Raw genomic sequence first — 15,271 nt, forward strand, 5'->3', positions numbered from 1 at the left:
TATGTTTTAATAAGGAAGGACAGTTTCCTTCATACCTATAGTGACATCTTCAGACCAAACAAATTTAAAAATTTCTCAATATGAAAAGCCTATGATTTTTCTAATTTAAGATACTCAGCAATTACATATAAAAACTATTATATGATTTATCTTACATATTCAGAAAATAGGTATTAGAAATTTTAATTTTAGTAGAAATATTAATATTTTCTTCTTATAGTTTAGTTGAAATTATTAGTTTTTGAAAGGCTTATTTCTTATTCTTTATATTAAATTTTATTTGGAAAAAATTTTGGATATGCAAAACAAGTTACAAAAACAGTACATATATTTATCTACATCCCCCAGAGTACTAATGTTTTACTGTGTTTGTGCATAATCTCTTTATATAAATATACGTGTAGGAGTTCCTCTGTGGAGCTCATGGATGGTGTCTGGGGTTTACTATTGCTGTGAGGAGACACAGTGACCAAGGCAACTCGTATAAAGAAAACATTTAGTTGACGGTGGCTCACTTACAGTTTCAGAGGTTCGGTCCGTTATGATCATGGCGGCACACAGGCAGACATGGAGCTGAGAGTCCTACATGTTGACTCAGCAACAGGAAGTAGACTGACTATCACACTGAGTGAGGCTTGAGGAAAGGACCTCAGAGCACACCCCGACAGTGACACATTTCCTCCAACAAGGCCACACTTCCTAATAGTGCCACCCCTTGTGAAGGCCATTTTCTTTCAAACACCACAGATGAAATCATTGATCCCTGATGAATGAGCTCATCCTTGGGCTCCTCTCCCTTCCCTGGAAGTCAGGGTGAGGAGCTCACAGTTCTAACCCTTAAATCATCTGCTGGTCTCTGGTGACCAGCTCACATCCCAGAGAAACCCAGGGATCCTCCCAAAGCTACCTCTGTAGCACATAGTCTGGTGTGCTTGAGGGGCGCTTCCTGTGAGTAACGGAGATCTTCTGTGATCTTCAGAGCTCTCTGCCAGAACAGGGCACAAAGACCAGATAGTTCAAATTATACTACAGGTGTTTTATCCTGTCTGGTATTTAGTATTTAGGTTTGGCCTGCTGGTGTGTCTAGTGTGTAGGTAATATTTCTATTTCACTTGCTTTATGCCCTTTAATCTTTTAGCATTTGTCTTCAGGGCTGTACATATCAGCGCACACCCTGGTGGTGGCTGAAATGTACATTTACATGTATGCGTATATCTGAGATGAGCATTTTTTTTTTTTTTTTTTTTTTTTTTTGGGTTTTCGAGACAGGGTTTCTCTGCAGCTTTAGAGCCTGTCCTGGAGCTAGCTCTTATAGACCAGGCTGGTCTCGAACTCACAGAGATCCGCCTGCCTCTGCCTCCCGAGTGCTGGGATTAAAGGCGTGCGCCACCACCGCCCGGCTGAGATGAGCATTCTTATACAAATGGGAAGGTGAAGTGCTCTTCTGTGAGAACTTCAAAACGCACCTGCATTTTTATGTGCCATCATAGCAAACAAAACAAAACAAACAAAACCAATCTCCATCTCCTTAGCAGAGTTCCAGCTGCAAACACTTTTCTAGCTGCCCTAGATTGTGCTGTGCAGCAAAAGTGCAGGCAGCCATAGTTACCCCTCCCTTGATGCATGGAAATTCATTGATAAGGAAATTAAGATGCAGTGAGTTTAAGGCCACTCAGCTGAAAAGTAGCAGAGCCCAGGTTTACTGTGGGTCTCTGGGGCTCTGCAGTCTGTGCTCTTTCCATCACATCCGCGTCCCCATTTGCATGTGCACTTGACTTCCTGTCACCAGTGTAACAGAAGCCACACTGGACTGGAAATGAGCCCGCTGGCTGGCTAGCTGTGTCACTGAAACAAGCTATTGGGCTTGAATTTATTTTTAAAATAAGGAGCTGAGTAGATAGTTTCTGAAGTATAAACCTGACTCAGAAAGTATAAAAGTATAAAAATCCATACCTAGTTGTTTTCCATAGAATTTTCTTGAGAAAATAGTCAATTTAAACTTTAGACAGCGTATCTCACCTTTTCATCCTTTGAACTTGTGTTCCTACAGTGACAGATTTACCAAAGCGTTCCTTTACATTTCAGACAGATTATGAGGGACAGGCCAAGAAGCTCTTGGAGCTGATGGGAAGCACAGATGTGATCATCGTTGCTGGAGGAGCTGGCACACTGCAGGAGGTAGGATCCTCCCTCCCGTCCAGGAACGTTTTTAAGGGGAGAAAAAAGTGGAGATTAGCTTCTAGAACAGTGGCAACAATAATTAAGGAAACTGTTGGAGTTCATTATTTTAGGGCTGTTGCTCACAACTAATACAGCCCTAAGCTTTGCTCCTGTACTTTTCCTTCCTTGTTTTTCGTAAACCTTCCTCCCAGCAAAAAGAAGGGTTTATATGCAATAAATTTTGTTTGACAAAATTAAAGAAAACAAACAAGGCTCTATAATGTAAGCGCTTAGGATGAAGTGGGAGGTCTTGAGTTGCAGTTAATCTTGGGCTCCACAGCAATTAGATCTCAGACGCTGACTACGACAGGAGGCGGAAGGGGTACGGATGGCTGAAGCTGTCACGTTGTGCATCCTGGTGCACAGCAGTGCTTTGGTGGCCTCATGGGGTCACTGAGGACAAGGTCTCCTCAGATGACAGCGTCTCTCAAGAACACACCTCTCTGCCACTCACATCATCCCTGCTGTGTAGAAAGCTAACTCTTAGTACTGCATGTGTAGGACAGGCGCTGCTTTTCACTTGTATGAGTCTCTATTTTTCTGTTGCTTTTAAGGTTGGTGGTTTGGCAGCCAGTGCTAGAGAACACACCTCTTGTATGCTGGACAAGCTCACACTCCTGAGCTTTATCCCTAGCCCTGTCTTTGTTCTAATATTAATATCGCTTACCCTTAGTCAGATGTTACACCCATTAGAATGGCCAGCATCCAGAACACGGGCAATACTGAATGCTGATGAGGGTGGTGGAGTAGGGACTGTCATTCATTGATGGTGGGAATGCCGAATGGTTTAGTCATGTTACATATTAGAATAACCAAAATCTAGGATAACCAAAATGGAAAATGTAGTCCAGCAGTTGTGCTCATTGGAAGTTATCCAACAGAGTTCACAGCTATTGTACAGAAAAAAAAATCTGCACTTGGACATTTATAGTGTTTTTATTTATAATTGACAAAACTTGGAAGAAATAAAGGTGCCTTTTAATTAGTCAATGGGTAAGTAGAGTTGCATACCCAAGTAATGGATTCTTTAGCGTGGGAAAAAAAGAATTATTGTTATGACAAGACTTGGAGGAAACATAGTGTTTATTACTAAGTGAAAGAAAGCATGAAAAGACCATATTTTACAGTGCAGCTGTTTGACTTGTGGCCATGCAAGTGTAGAGAGAGTAGAAAGGTGGAGAGGTTTCCTGAAGTCAGGAGAAGAGGATGAACAGTCAGCACACAGGCCTTTTTGGGCAATGAAAATACTGTGGAGATGATACTGATGTCTAGGTGTCATTCCCTGGCTATTGAAACCTGTAATGTGCACGGTACAGAGTGAACACCAATCTAAACAATAAGGTTTATATTGTAATTTTAATGTAGGTTCATCAGTTTTACCAGCTGCTGTTTGTACACCCACACTACATTACTGTTGCCTTTGACTGAACTCTCTTTGGTTGTTTCATGATTGTCAGGGATCAGAAAGGAACAGCAGAGACTGCCCTGTGTGTGACTTGGATGTCATTTGAGCCTCAGTAATCTTCTTCTTTAAAAGTCTCTGCTAACGATCTTGTAGTTGTTTTTATAGCTTACTAATGAGAAGTGAAGCGTTCTGTATGAACGAGGTAGACCACTGACAGCCCATGTAATACTTAAACCCGGTGAGCTGGGAGGGACAAGATAAAGGGATGAGACGTGTCAACCTTTATTTTTACATCATTTTTAAGGAAAGGCAGTATTTTGTATATTTGGTGCTCTCTTACACATTAAAGTAGACATTGGCTAGAGAATGAATTGGGTACGGATAACCTGCTCACACCTGCTTCTAGGAACCCAGGAGGCTGAGGTTGGAGGAATGCTGTGAGTCTACAATGCCTAATGAGATCTTGTCTCAAAGGTGGATAAAATAAATAAGTGTTTAATGCTACTTATTTAGCCCCTTGTCTTCATAGCCCTTAGGAAGAAACACTTGAGTATCGATTTCTGAATATAATAAGGCATCTTTTCATCTATGCATCTCAAAGGGGTAACATAGACTTTTCTGTATAATTGAAAAGAGCTCCAGTTTCTATTGAACCTATAACATATAAACATTAGTTAAGCTATGTTTTGTAGACCTTAAAATATAGTTTTCCTAATGTAATATGAAATTACTATAATTTATCTTAGTTTTTATTATTACTTCTAGGTTAAAAATAAAATCCAATTTAGCCTTGATCTTATTTGAGAAATTGATGTGTTTTTAAGATCTAGGACATCATTTAACATTGTTTCTGGAAAAAAACAAGTAAGTTTGTGGTCCATGAAATTTGAATCTAATTTTGTTATGATAAAGGAAATGCATGTTGTTTATAATAATTTGTTTACATTCATAGGTTGTTACTGGAGTCCTTCGAAGGACAGATGAGGTGAGCTTGTAACAATAAATTTACTATTTACTTGCTGTCATGCTTTTATCTTTTGCTCCTCATGATTCATGCATACATATTTATATTTATACATTATATTTATATAATGTATAAAATAATGTATGTATTTATATGTATGTATGTATATATCAATATACACATACACATATATGCTGTACTGCGGATTGAATCCAGGCCTTTGTGGATGTTGGGTAAGCACTGGACCACTGAGCTACACCTTCATTTCTTTATTCATTTAGTTTTTATTTTGAGAAGTGGTCCTGATAAGTTGCCCGGGTTGGCCTTGAACTTGTGATTCTCCTACCTCAGTCTCTGGGATTCCAGGCACAGAACACTGTGCTCAACTCTTGTGTTATAGTTTCAGTCCAGTGCAGTTGTGATGGGATTGGATTTTTGAGCAGATGAAGGAATACTGGCTCCTCTGTCATAGGTCACTCTCATGAACCCATGGTGGACTTGCTGTGTTGGTAATCTAGAGTACCCGGTACCTTTTAACAATAGTCTGCACTATATAAAAATTTCCTGTAGAATCTTTTCTTTAATGAATGCTTTCATAATTTAATAGTGATGTGTTCATATAAGAGGAACTAGTTAGCACTGAAATGAGTGGACTAGGCGGGAACCTGAGTTTGTTCCCCAGGATTCATATAAAATCAGTTGGTTGTAGTCGGCGGTGCTGCTGCTACCCGGGTGCTGGCTGGCCAGGAGAGCCGACTTTGCACGTTTCAAGCCATGGGTGAGACTTGTCTAAGAAAAATGTGGACAGTGCCCAGGGAGCAGGACGGGAAGTTCCCTCTGGCCTCTTTGTGCATCCTCAGCACCACCCCACACACCTGTGCACAGAAAAACATGTATGCATACACAGGAATGATCTAGATATGTAAGTATCTACATGTTTAGATCTTAGAAATGTTAACTACAAAGTAAGATTCTGTATATATTTCTACATGGTTTTAGAATGCAGGAAACAGTACCGTCACTGTATATTATTTGCGGTATAAGTGTGTAGTAAGAGAAAAGTAATGTAGTTGGGAAAGTCATACCAACCTAGCATAATTATTTTCTCAAAGAGCAGGCAGGAGAACAGAATCTCAAAGGATTTCATCTGTCTCTATACCTATTTATTTACTTATTATCTATTTTAATTTTGAGATCCAATTTATTTCTTAAAACATCAGAAAAAAATGATAAATATTCTTAAATCTGGGTTGTGGGCTTATAGGATTTTGTTAGAAATTTATTGAAAATAGTTTTTAAGAATCTTTAAGTAACTATTATGTATGTGACGTTTAGTTAAATCACCTAGTATGTCATTAACTGACAGCTATTTGACCTACTCTCTTTGCCTCATTTGTATTTGATGTAGCTTATGAAACAGTGCCACCTGTCATTGGTCACTGTAGAAATAGTAGATATTTTAGTTGAATTTTGTCTGTATATGTTTTATGTAGTGTGACTGCTCAGCATCTCTCACACTGGCTGATTGACGCAGTAGCTGTGAGACTCTCGTCGTCTTAGCCCAGTTTCACACAACACCCCAGGATATCTTCTAAATTCTGCCTCATTGTGTTTTCATGGACTGCTTTGTTTTAGAAAATGCTCGCTTGGAGTACTTGCTCACTGGCAGAGGGAGGGGGCATGGAGATGAGAAAGACACAGGCCAGTTGCTTTGTCATAGAGGACACACAGATGCCTCTCTGTTAAACCTAAGTTTCTGACTGTAACAGTACAACTTTCTCTTCTTTTTGTCCTACCAGGCTACCTTCAGTAAGATTCCAATTGGATTTATCCCGCTGGGACAGACCAGTAGTTTGAGTCACACCCTCTTTGCCGAAAGTGGAAACAAAGTCCAGTAGGTTGTCACCATGGAACGCTACCCTTTGTAGGTGATAGAGCCTAGGGCAGAGATCCCTTGAAACTTCACGTTATTGGGAGGGAACATCCAGCCTTTCAGAGAATTGGGGTGTTTCCCAGTTGTGTTGTGGTGTCTTCCTAATCTAATAGGAATTCCCGAAGTCAGGGTGGAGGTGAGTACTTAATGCCTTTGGAGCTGATAGGGAGATGGCATCTCTGACCCATCATGCAGTTTTCTCTGCTTTTGCATTGTAAGTCCCTTTCGTGAAGGGAGGGCAGATTTGCATTGATCGTTTCCTTGAAGTATGTGTGATGACAATGGCAAGTGTCCTGAGTTGGTGGTGTAAGGTAGAACAGGTTTGCAGACTCGGGTCCTTTTCTCACTGCCTGGAGTGGTAGGTAGTGTGGGATGTAGCAGATAAGGAAAGAGCGAAGTCCTGGCGTCTAAACTAAATTGCTGAGAGTCTAACAGTGTCTTTGGGAGTCAGGCAAATTGTCGTTTAATAGTTCTTTTTTCTTGAAAGCTTTAGAGCAAAGCCTTCATAAAGGTAGTAATCTTGAATCTGAGGCCTGGCTTTCACAGTAATTAATAGTATAATCTTGAGTAAATGGTTGTCAAAAGACGTAAGTAAATGGACAGTGTTGGAGAAATCATCACACCATATGCAAAGTGACTTTTTTATTTGGGTTAATTTTTTTTCTGCTTTAGAGTGTTTTCTTAAGCTAGTTCTTATAGATTGACTTTCCCTATTGTAATTTTGAGGGCTAACAGTTATATCTTTTAGGAATTCTTTGTTGTTCATAAAATCCTGGGTGCATATAGGAAAGCCCAGACATGCATGTAGATATTTATCGTACCCTCATTCTACTATTTCTCAGGTGTCACACCTTTATAGGATCCTCCAGCCATTCTCCAACCATCCTGAGGCCTGGCAAACATGGGAAACCTGTTAATGGGCCATACTATCTGTCAAAGGTTGGAAGTTCTGAGGGGTGATATATAATGAAGGATAAATGACTGAAGCATTTTTGCTGGTCTGATGTAAATGCTGTGCTGTTCAAGACTTGACTCTTGGTGAGCTTGTCTCTCCTTGTATCGGTAGAGATGATTGAACTGCTTCAGCCAGCATTTCCAGTAGCACACCAGTGACCTGAGACAGGTTTCCTTGCAGAAACCCTTCCTGTCCAGAAGCCAATTTGCACTCACATGTGAACACTCCCAGGATCTGAGAGCCTTCTGCTTTTTAGGAGCAAGTTTTTCCCATGTTCTTAAACTACTGTTATTGCTGCTTCTGTTTATGTTTTAAAGATTAGTAAAAATCTAATCTATAACCATGCCTCGGGGCTCTTAGGTAATCAGTAACTCTGCTCTGGGCTCAGAATTTTGCAGACTTTTTAACATGGCTGCTGACCGTGGGTATTGAAAAAGAACAAAGCTTTACCTTCTGCCCTGCTGTCAGAATTTCCTGTTACATAATTATTAAAGAAGAAAAATGTCTTTCTTCTTGGAATGTGGACTGTTGCAGGTAAATGATCCTAAATGCCAGGCCCAGTGCTTCTTTATGAGGACTTTAGTTATTGCTAGGGAGTGATAGATTTGAGGTTGCATTTCAGTTGTCTTCTGCCAAGCAATTGAGGGAAGCAATTTAGTGCAAAAAGTCCTTTTCAATTGCAGTTTGGGTTGTTTTAGGTCAGTCTCTGAAAGGCAGGTGCCAGGTGCTGCTCAGATTAAGTACAATGCGCGCATCATCTGCGGTGCTTCCTTCACAACCCAGATACTCTCAGAACAAACCTGCTACACTTGTGAGCATGCTTCTTGCTTCCTCCAAGTAGAACCTCACTTTTAAAAGGTTTGCTGCCCACTCCCCAAGCAACATCTCTACTGAAAGGGAAATAATGGATCATAGAGAAATATGGGTGTTTTGTCTCCATATAGAATTTCTGATGCCCAAGAAAGCCAGGAGTGAGCATTAAATCCCCTGGAATTGGAGATATAGATAGCTGTGCACCCCATGTGGGTGCTGGAAATTCAACCAGTGTTATTTTATAAGAGTAGCAAGGACTCTTAACCACTGAGCCATCTCTCTAACCCACAGTGGCTTACATTAAATAAAAGGAAAAAGGCCTTCCAAAAGGCACAAGCACTGCTGTGTATATTCAGGAACTGAAATTCATGTATCGATGGCAGGAATGCCCAGTAGTACAGCCTTAATGGGAACTAATATGGCTGTTTCTTACCAAATTCAACATAAATTTGTCATACTCTTTAGGCATTTACCTAAGGGAAATGCAGACATACAGATTCAGACAACAACCTAAACCTCATTTGTAGAATTTGTTGCTAGTTGCCAAAAATCAGGACTAGTGCCAGTGTCAGCCAATTCCTGAATCAGCAGCTGAACAGATTGTGGTATATCCATAGAACAGAGTTGCTGTGGGATGGTCTTTCTGTACACTGTGAGTATGTGTTGCTCTCATTGGTTGATGGGTAAAGCTGCTTTGACCTATGGCAGGGCAGAATATAGCTAGTTGGGAAAGCCAAAGTGAATACAGGGAGAAAGAAGGCAGAGTGGAGGGATGCCAGCAGCTGCTGGAGAAGTAAGGTGTCAGAGCATTGCCTGTAAACTACAGGGCACATCAACATACACAGATTATTAGAAATGGGTTAGTTTATATGAAGAGGTAGCCAGTAAGAAGCCTGAGCCATCAGCCAAACCATTTGTAATTAATATTAAGGTTCAGAATGGTTATTTGGGAATTGTCAGGCGGGAAAGAAACCTCCAGTTACACAGAGTGCTACTTATCCATGGAAAGACTCTGTCTACCATGCTGATACAGTCAGTAGCATGAATAATCTCAAACTCATGCTTTTTCATTCTATTCTATGACAGTTCCTACTAAAGATTAAACTGAATTTGGTAATTGCCAGGAACCAATGGTGGTGGTGGGAGTGGGTTGGCTGCAAAGATTGATAAGGGACTTGAAGGGATGTTAGAGATATTATTTATTTTGGTGATAGTATTGTTTACATGGATACATTTGACAAAATGTATCCAAAGGTATGCCTGCAAGGACAGATTTTACTGCATGTGGATTCCAGCTTTGGTTTTAAAAACAAAGTTGACCTTTCAGTTTCCAGGGTTGTATTTGAGAAGCTCTGTTGGAAGAACAGATGCAAAGCTGATGGAAGTGTTTGCCCAGGAGAAACACTACACAAGGCCCCTGGCCCAATCCTCAGCACCACACATGGAAAAACAAAGCAAACCACAAACTCTGCTGGACTTGAACAGGAAGGGGGGGACACCAGCCAAATAGCTGTTTGAATACCAAGGCAAAGACTTGTGAATGGGAGGGAACCAGTGCTTTTGTAGGAAAACCTGAGGTCATTGACACCCACTGTTGTATCTTATGATCTTGTGAGATGTAACTGGGAGTTTGCTGAAGATCCCACACTACATACTAGAAGGGCAGAGAGGAAAAGTTTTTCAATACTCTGAAGCAGTTTTTTCCCCTCGCAAGTCTGCATCAGGAGAAACTTGCTATTCAGAGCCCAAGCTTCTCGAATAGTATTGGAACTCAACAGGGATTGCTGGACTCTAGTTGGTTCTGGGCTTCCATATGGGAGAAGGAAAATAACCCACCTCCAGCCTACTCTTCAGCCCTTCCCTAACTTATTGGGGTAGAAAAGAGTTGAAGATTAAAATGGAAACGTAACTGGACAGTCTTCAAATATCTGTAGATTATACAATATGCATCTACATAACACATATGTCAAGGAAGAGGTCTTGAGAATTTTATATTATTTTGAACTAAATAAAAACAACTTCCAAAAATATGTGGGAGGCAGTGATAGTTGTGGTTAGAGAAAATTTAAAGCATGTAGAGAAAATTTATACATTAGAACAGAGGCAAAGCAAGATTACATGTGACGTCACACTGTAGAGGCATTCACGTGGGAAGGTGACTCAGGAGGACTGTGAGTTTGTGATCAGCCTGGCTACAAAGTCAGACATTGCCTCTGAAGTCAGGAAGAGGAGCAAAGCAAGTTAAATCTAGAATTAACACAAGGAAAGACAAATTATATCCAGAGTAAACACGTGAAAATAATAGGAATTCAATAAATTGAAAACAGAAGTCAATGGAAAAGCTGGTTCTTGGAAATAATAAATAGGTCAACAAATCTCTAGCCTGGAAAAATAAAAACTAGAAAGGACACAAATGCTTAATTTTAGTGATGAAAGAGACGACGTCATTGCTGAGCCTATGAACATGGAAAGGATTGTGAAGGAAAGGATGGTAGCTCTAGGCCCAGAAGTTTGATGACTTCGGAACAAATCAATTCCGTCAAAGACGATTTGGCACCACTCATGCAAGAAGAAATAATTGGCAAGTGGATTAATAAACTGGTACATGCAAGCAATGGAATCTCATTCAGTGCCAGAAAGACATTAGCCATGCGCCACAGAGAAACAGAAACTTGGGTGCATACGACCAAGTAAAGGAAGACAGTGTGGAAAGAGCTACGCTGTGTGACTCCGTAATTTCCGACAGTGAGAAGGGGGGGCTGTTAGGGCTTGGAGTGGTGCAAAGAGACTCGTGTGATGACCGAATTCCTTTGCGTGTACTGTGGTCGTGGGTACATGCCACTAACCTTGTCTCAACCCAGTTAGGCTGCAGCTATGATCAGAACTGGGTTATGAATGACAATAATAAGTCAGTAGAAATTCTTGAGTTGTGACAAAAGAGCAGACCAGTTTTGGGGGAGGAAGGGTGTGGTAATAGAACAGCTCTCTGTGAGGGAAGGGTTGTCTAGGGAAACTTCAGTATTTGCCTTTAAATGTTCCTACGAACCTGGCCTAAGATGGCTCTAAAAAAGAAGTTTTATGTAAATGTACTGGATTTGATCCCTAGCAACACACACACACGAGTTTCAAAGTAAAAAGAAGCATAATCCTTTCAAACTTCAATAACTTCATTTGATTAAGCAAGCATTAGAGATGCATTCTAGTTTCTTCTAAGTTTTGTTGACATCAGCATATACCTCTGTGGCTACTATCTCTCACCATTAATTCTATAGTGATCCTATATCCCATCATCATTTTTGTGTCAATAAGGTGAATATCTACAGTGTATTGAAACATGCCAGATCATTTTCATAGTGATAATCAGAAAACCTGTAAAATTGAAATACTGAGCACGTTTGTGTGTTATGGGAAACCAGGTTTTTATTTAAAAAACTGGTTTTTAGAGTTGTTGTTTTTAATTGGGCAAGGTTGGGAGAGGACTGGTGTGGTGCACTGCCTTTATTACAGCAGTCAAAAGGCAGAGGCAGGTGGACCACTGTGAGTTCAAGGTCAGCCTGATCTATGTAGCCAGTTCAAGGCCAACTGGGGGACAAAGACCTTATCAAAATAAATAGGAAAAAGGGAGAAGGGATGTTAGTTGGCAAAATGCTAGCAAGCATGAAGCCCTGTCTTCCATCCCAGCATGGAATAAATCAGCCATGATGATGCACATCTGTAATTGCAGCATGGGGGAGAGAGAGGTAGGGAGATCAAAGTTGAGCCATCTTTGGCTACAAAGTGCCAGCCTAGGATACATGAGACCCTGTCTCATGGTTTTAAAACAGTTAAATGTTCTTCTTGTTTTTGTTTGTTTGGTTGGTTTTGGTTTTTCAAGCCACAGTTTCTCTATGTAACAGCTTTGAACTCACAGAGATATACCCGCCTCTGCCTCCTGAGTGTTGGGATTAAAGGCATGTGCCACCACATCTGGCTAATCTTGACTTTCTTATATGACCTGTATTATAGTGTATCCAGATTGCTAATGAGGGGAAGGTTCTTTGGTAAATAGAAGATAAAGTAGAAAGAATGGTAGAATTCAAACTAAAGAGAAAATTCAGGTTTTTTTTTTATTAGTTTGGAACGGATCTAGGTACATCTACGTAATTATTTTCATTAGTTCCCATCATCACCAAAAGACAACCAGGTAGTTTTTATCTTCTGATAAAAGTATATACTACCCCATTGGGATTATTGTTGCCAACATCTCAAGGCTGAATTGATATAAATTTTGTATTCTAGCTCAGAAAATATATAAAATTCATATATATACATAAATTTTAATATAATGTAATTATATTACATTTATTTAATATACATGTGATTAATGTAATAATGTAATAATATATTGATGTAATAATAAATATATAATATAATAATAATATAATACATACGTGCATACATATACCAGGGCCTTACACATATAATCGCTAAGGTTCAAGGTCACAGAAACTTAGCAGACAAATGGCCTATTTCTTAAATAAATAGGGAAACAAAAAAGAACAGTTAATAGAGTGAAAGAGATTTAAAACACAAGCCAGTCACCATCTATGTGTCTTGTTTGAATCTTGACTTGAACAAAGGAAGTAACATATATTTATATATTAATTGTTAAAATTTGAGAACTTACTAAATATGTTGTTACACAGTAGGCCAGTATTTTAAGTATAATGATATTTTATAAAATTCTCTTTTGCAGATACGTAGTAAACTCTTAAGGTATCAGATTTTCTTTCATTGGTTAAGCCTTACAGGGTTGTGAAGTAAGATTGGTCATGAGGTGATGATTGCTGAATACAAATGAGGAATATGCAGGAGTTATCTGCAGTTTATGTGCTGGAAATTCTAGAGAATAAAGTATTGTACTCAGCAAATACTGACTGCCTGTTGTCTGACCTGCACTGTGCCGATGGAGAGTTTTCATGGTCAGTACAGGAATTGTCACTAGCTTTGTGGAGCTTTCATTCTCCAGGAGGCTGATGATAATGTTAATAAGTACACAGTTCAGACTGTGGTTATGAAAGGACAGCAACAGCTCAGTGGTGGTCACAGTGACAGACTTTCTGCTAGGCTGGAAGGAGTGGGCCCCTCTGGGTGGTATCATCGCCAGACTTGAGGGATGAGAGGAAGGACTTGTAATGGCTGCACCTAGGGAACGGAAGGGTTGACGGCCATTCTGAGCAGGTCTCTGATGTGGTCTACGCATCCTCTCACATGAGAGCAGATGTCTTTCTGTCTAGCCACTTAATGTTTCTCTTGTTGGCCCTCTGTTGTGTATTTATATATGTCTGACTTTGAATTTCCAGTACAAACTCTAGGCTTGTTTGCAGATCTGGCATAATTTTATGTTGCCTGTATGTGTAATACATAGTATTTACTTTTGATGAGGTGTGTGTGTGTGTGTGTGTGTGTGTGTGTATCTTTCAAGAGATTGTCAGAATGTACATAAGGATCGTCTTGTATCTTGAATGAAAGAATCAACAGTAAAAACATGAAGAACATCCTTGTAGTCCTAGAAAATAAGGAAATATATCTTGGGTACTGTTTTATAGTTTTCTAAGATAACTTTAAGTCCTGTCTTAAACCTCTTTAGTTACCATCTGGCTGTTTGAGAAGAAAGTTTTTCTTAGGGGGAAATGACATAATTTCTTACACTGATTAAACGGTGCTGTGTTACCATTGTGTATTTAAGTACCACATTTCCCAGTAAAAGGCACAGTGGAGTGATTCAGTCAGTGTTATATAAAGAAATGGTCAGTATCTTATATAAGCTCCAAATCTTTCTCTATGAATCTAATGTTCTGAATTGCTAATTCTTTCACATGCTTTCCTTCTGCTTTCTTAAAATATTTTTTAAAAAATAATAATATTTGAGAACTCTAGCTTTTCTTGACATCTATCCTAGGCTTCTGAGTGTGTGAGGGTGGGTGTGTATGCACACATGTGTGCGTGCTATGCTCTCGAGCAGGTGGTGTTTACCTTTTACAACCAGACCCTCTCCATGTTTCCCTGTTTAGACACATTACAGACGCCACACTCGCCATTGTGAAAGGAGAGACGGTTCCACTTGATGTCTTGCAGATCAAGGTAAAAATCTTTGCTTCACATTTTGAAAAATCTATGAAAGTAATAATGACATGTTAAAGAAGATGAAGTTTTAACAGTTCACATGGGATTGTGGTGAACATGGCAGTCCCTTTCTCTTCCTATCCTTCCTATTAGTCTCCAGAGAAAAGCAGTGTTCATGATTCTGTTATCACTAGTTAATGTGTTTATGATCCGTCTTTAAATGCCCTTGTATGGGGCTGAAGGTATAGATAAATGATAGTATGTGTGTCTACATGTATGGGGTTTAATCCCTAAGACCTCGCCAAAAGTAACTGTGATAAAAATCATGGGATATAAAATTGACAGCTGTAGTCATTTTAAGTCTGCTCTTCAGTAGTGTTAAATATAAGATGTTACCTTTTGATACCTTAGCTTTGAACTTGCCTCTTTGTTACTTCAAAAATCTCTCTGTGTAACTTCGTAATATAATTATATCTAGTTTTTAATTCCTCCACCTACTACAAGAAATCCATCTATTGTTGTTTTGAGCATTAGAAAAGCCCTCAAGGCTAGACATTGTGTTGTATATAATCCCTACTCTCTGGAGATCGCACAAGGATGAAGCTTTCATGGTTATTCAACTACACAGCTAGTTGAGACTAACCTTTACCACATGAAACCCTGTCTTCTAAAAGGAAAAAAGCTCATAAAGTATTTAAAACAATGACTGATTTCTGTACCTATTTAAATGCTGGCTGCGTCTTTCTTTCATGCTCTGCGACAGGTAAACTTTTTCTCAAGCTCTGCTGGAGTAGCCGGTCTCTATCTTTCAGTTCACTTGGTTGCTTGGAGACTTAGCTCCAAGTCTTAGTTTAAGAATATTTAGGATTTTATTTC

At 39.5% G+C, this 15,271-nt stretch overlaps 1 protein-coding gene across 1 annotated transcript in view; it reads left to right on the forward strand.

Moving 5' to 3' along the window:
* The window catches only part of LOC119807014 (acylglycerol kinase, mitochondrial), a 78,526-nt gene that overhangs the window by 42,335 nt on the left and 20,920 nt on the right, over window positions 1-15,271 (forward strand). Inside the window, exons 6-9 of the mRNA XM_038319150.1 lie at window positions 2,086-2,178; window positions 4,578-4,610; window positions 6,389-6,483; window positions 14,344-14,413. Coding sequence (XP_038175078.1) covers window positions 2,086-2,178; window positions 4,578-4,610; window positions 6,389-6,483; window positions 14,344-14,413 — 291 coding nt within the window. The remainder of the gene's footprint in view (window positions 1-2,085; window positions 2,179-4,577; window positions 4,611-6,388; window positions 6,484-14,343; window positions 14,414-15,271) is intronic.

Source organism: Arvicola amphibius, chromosome 2, assembly GCF_903992535.2.
Source record: "Arvicola amphibius chromosome 2, mArvAmp1.2, whole genome shotgun sequence".
Taxonomy (NCBI): domain Eukaryota; kingdom Metazoa; phylum Chordata; class Mammalia; order Rodentia; family Cricetidae; genus Arvicola; species Arvicola amphibius.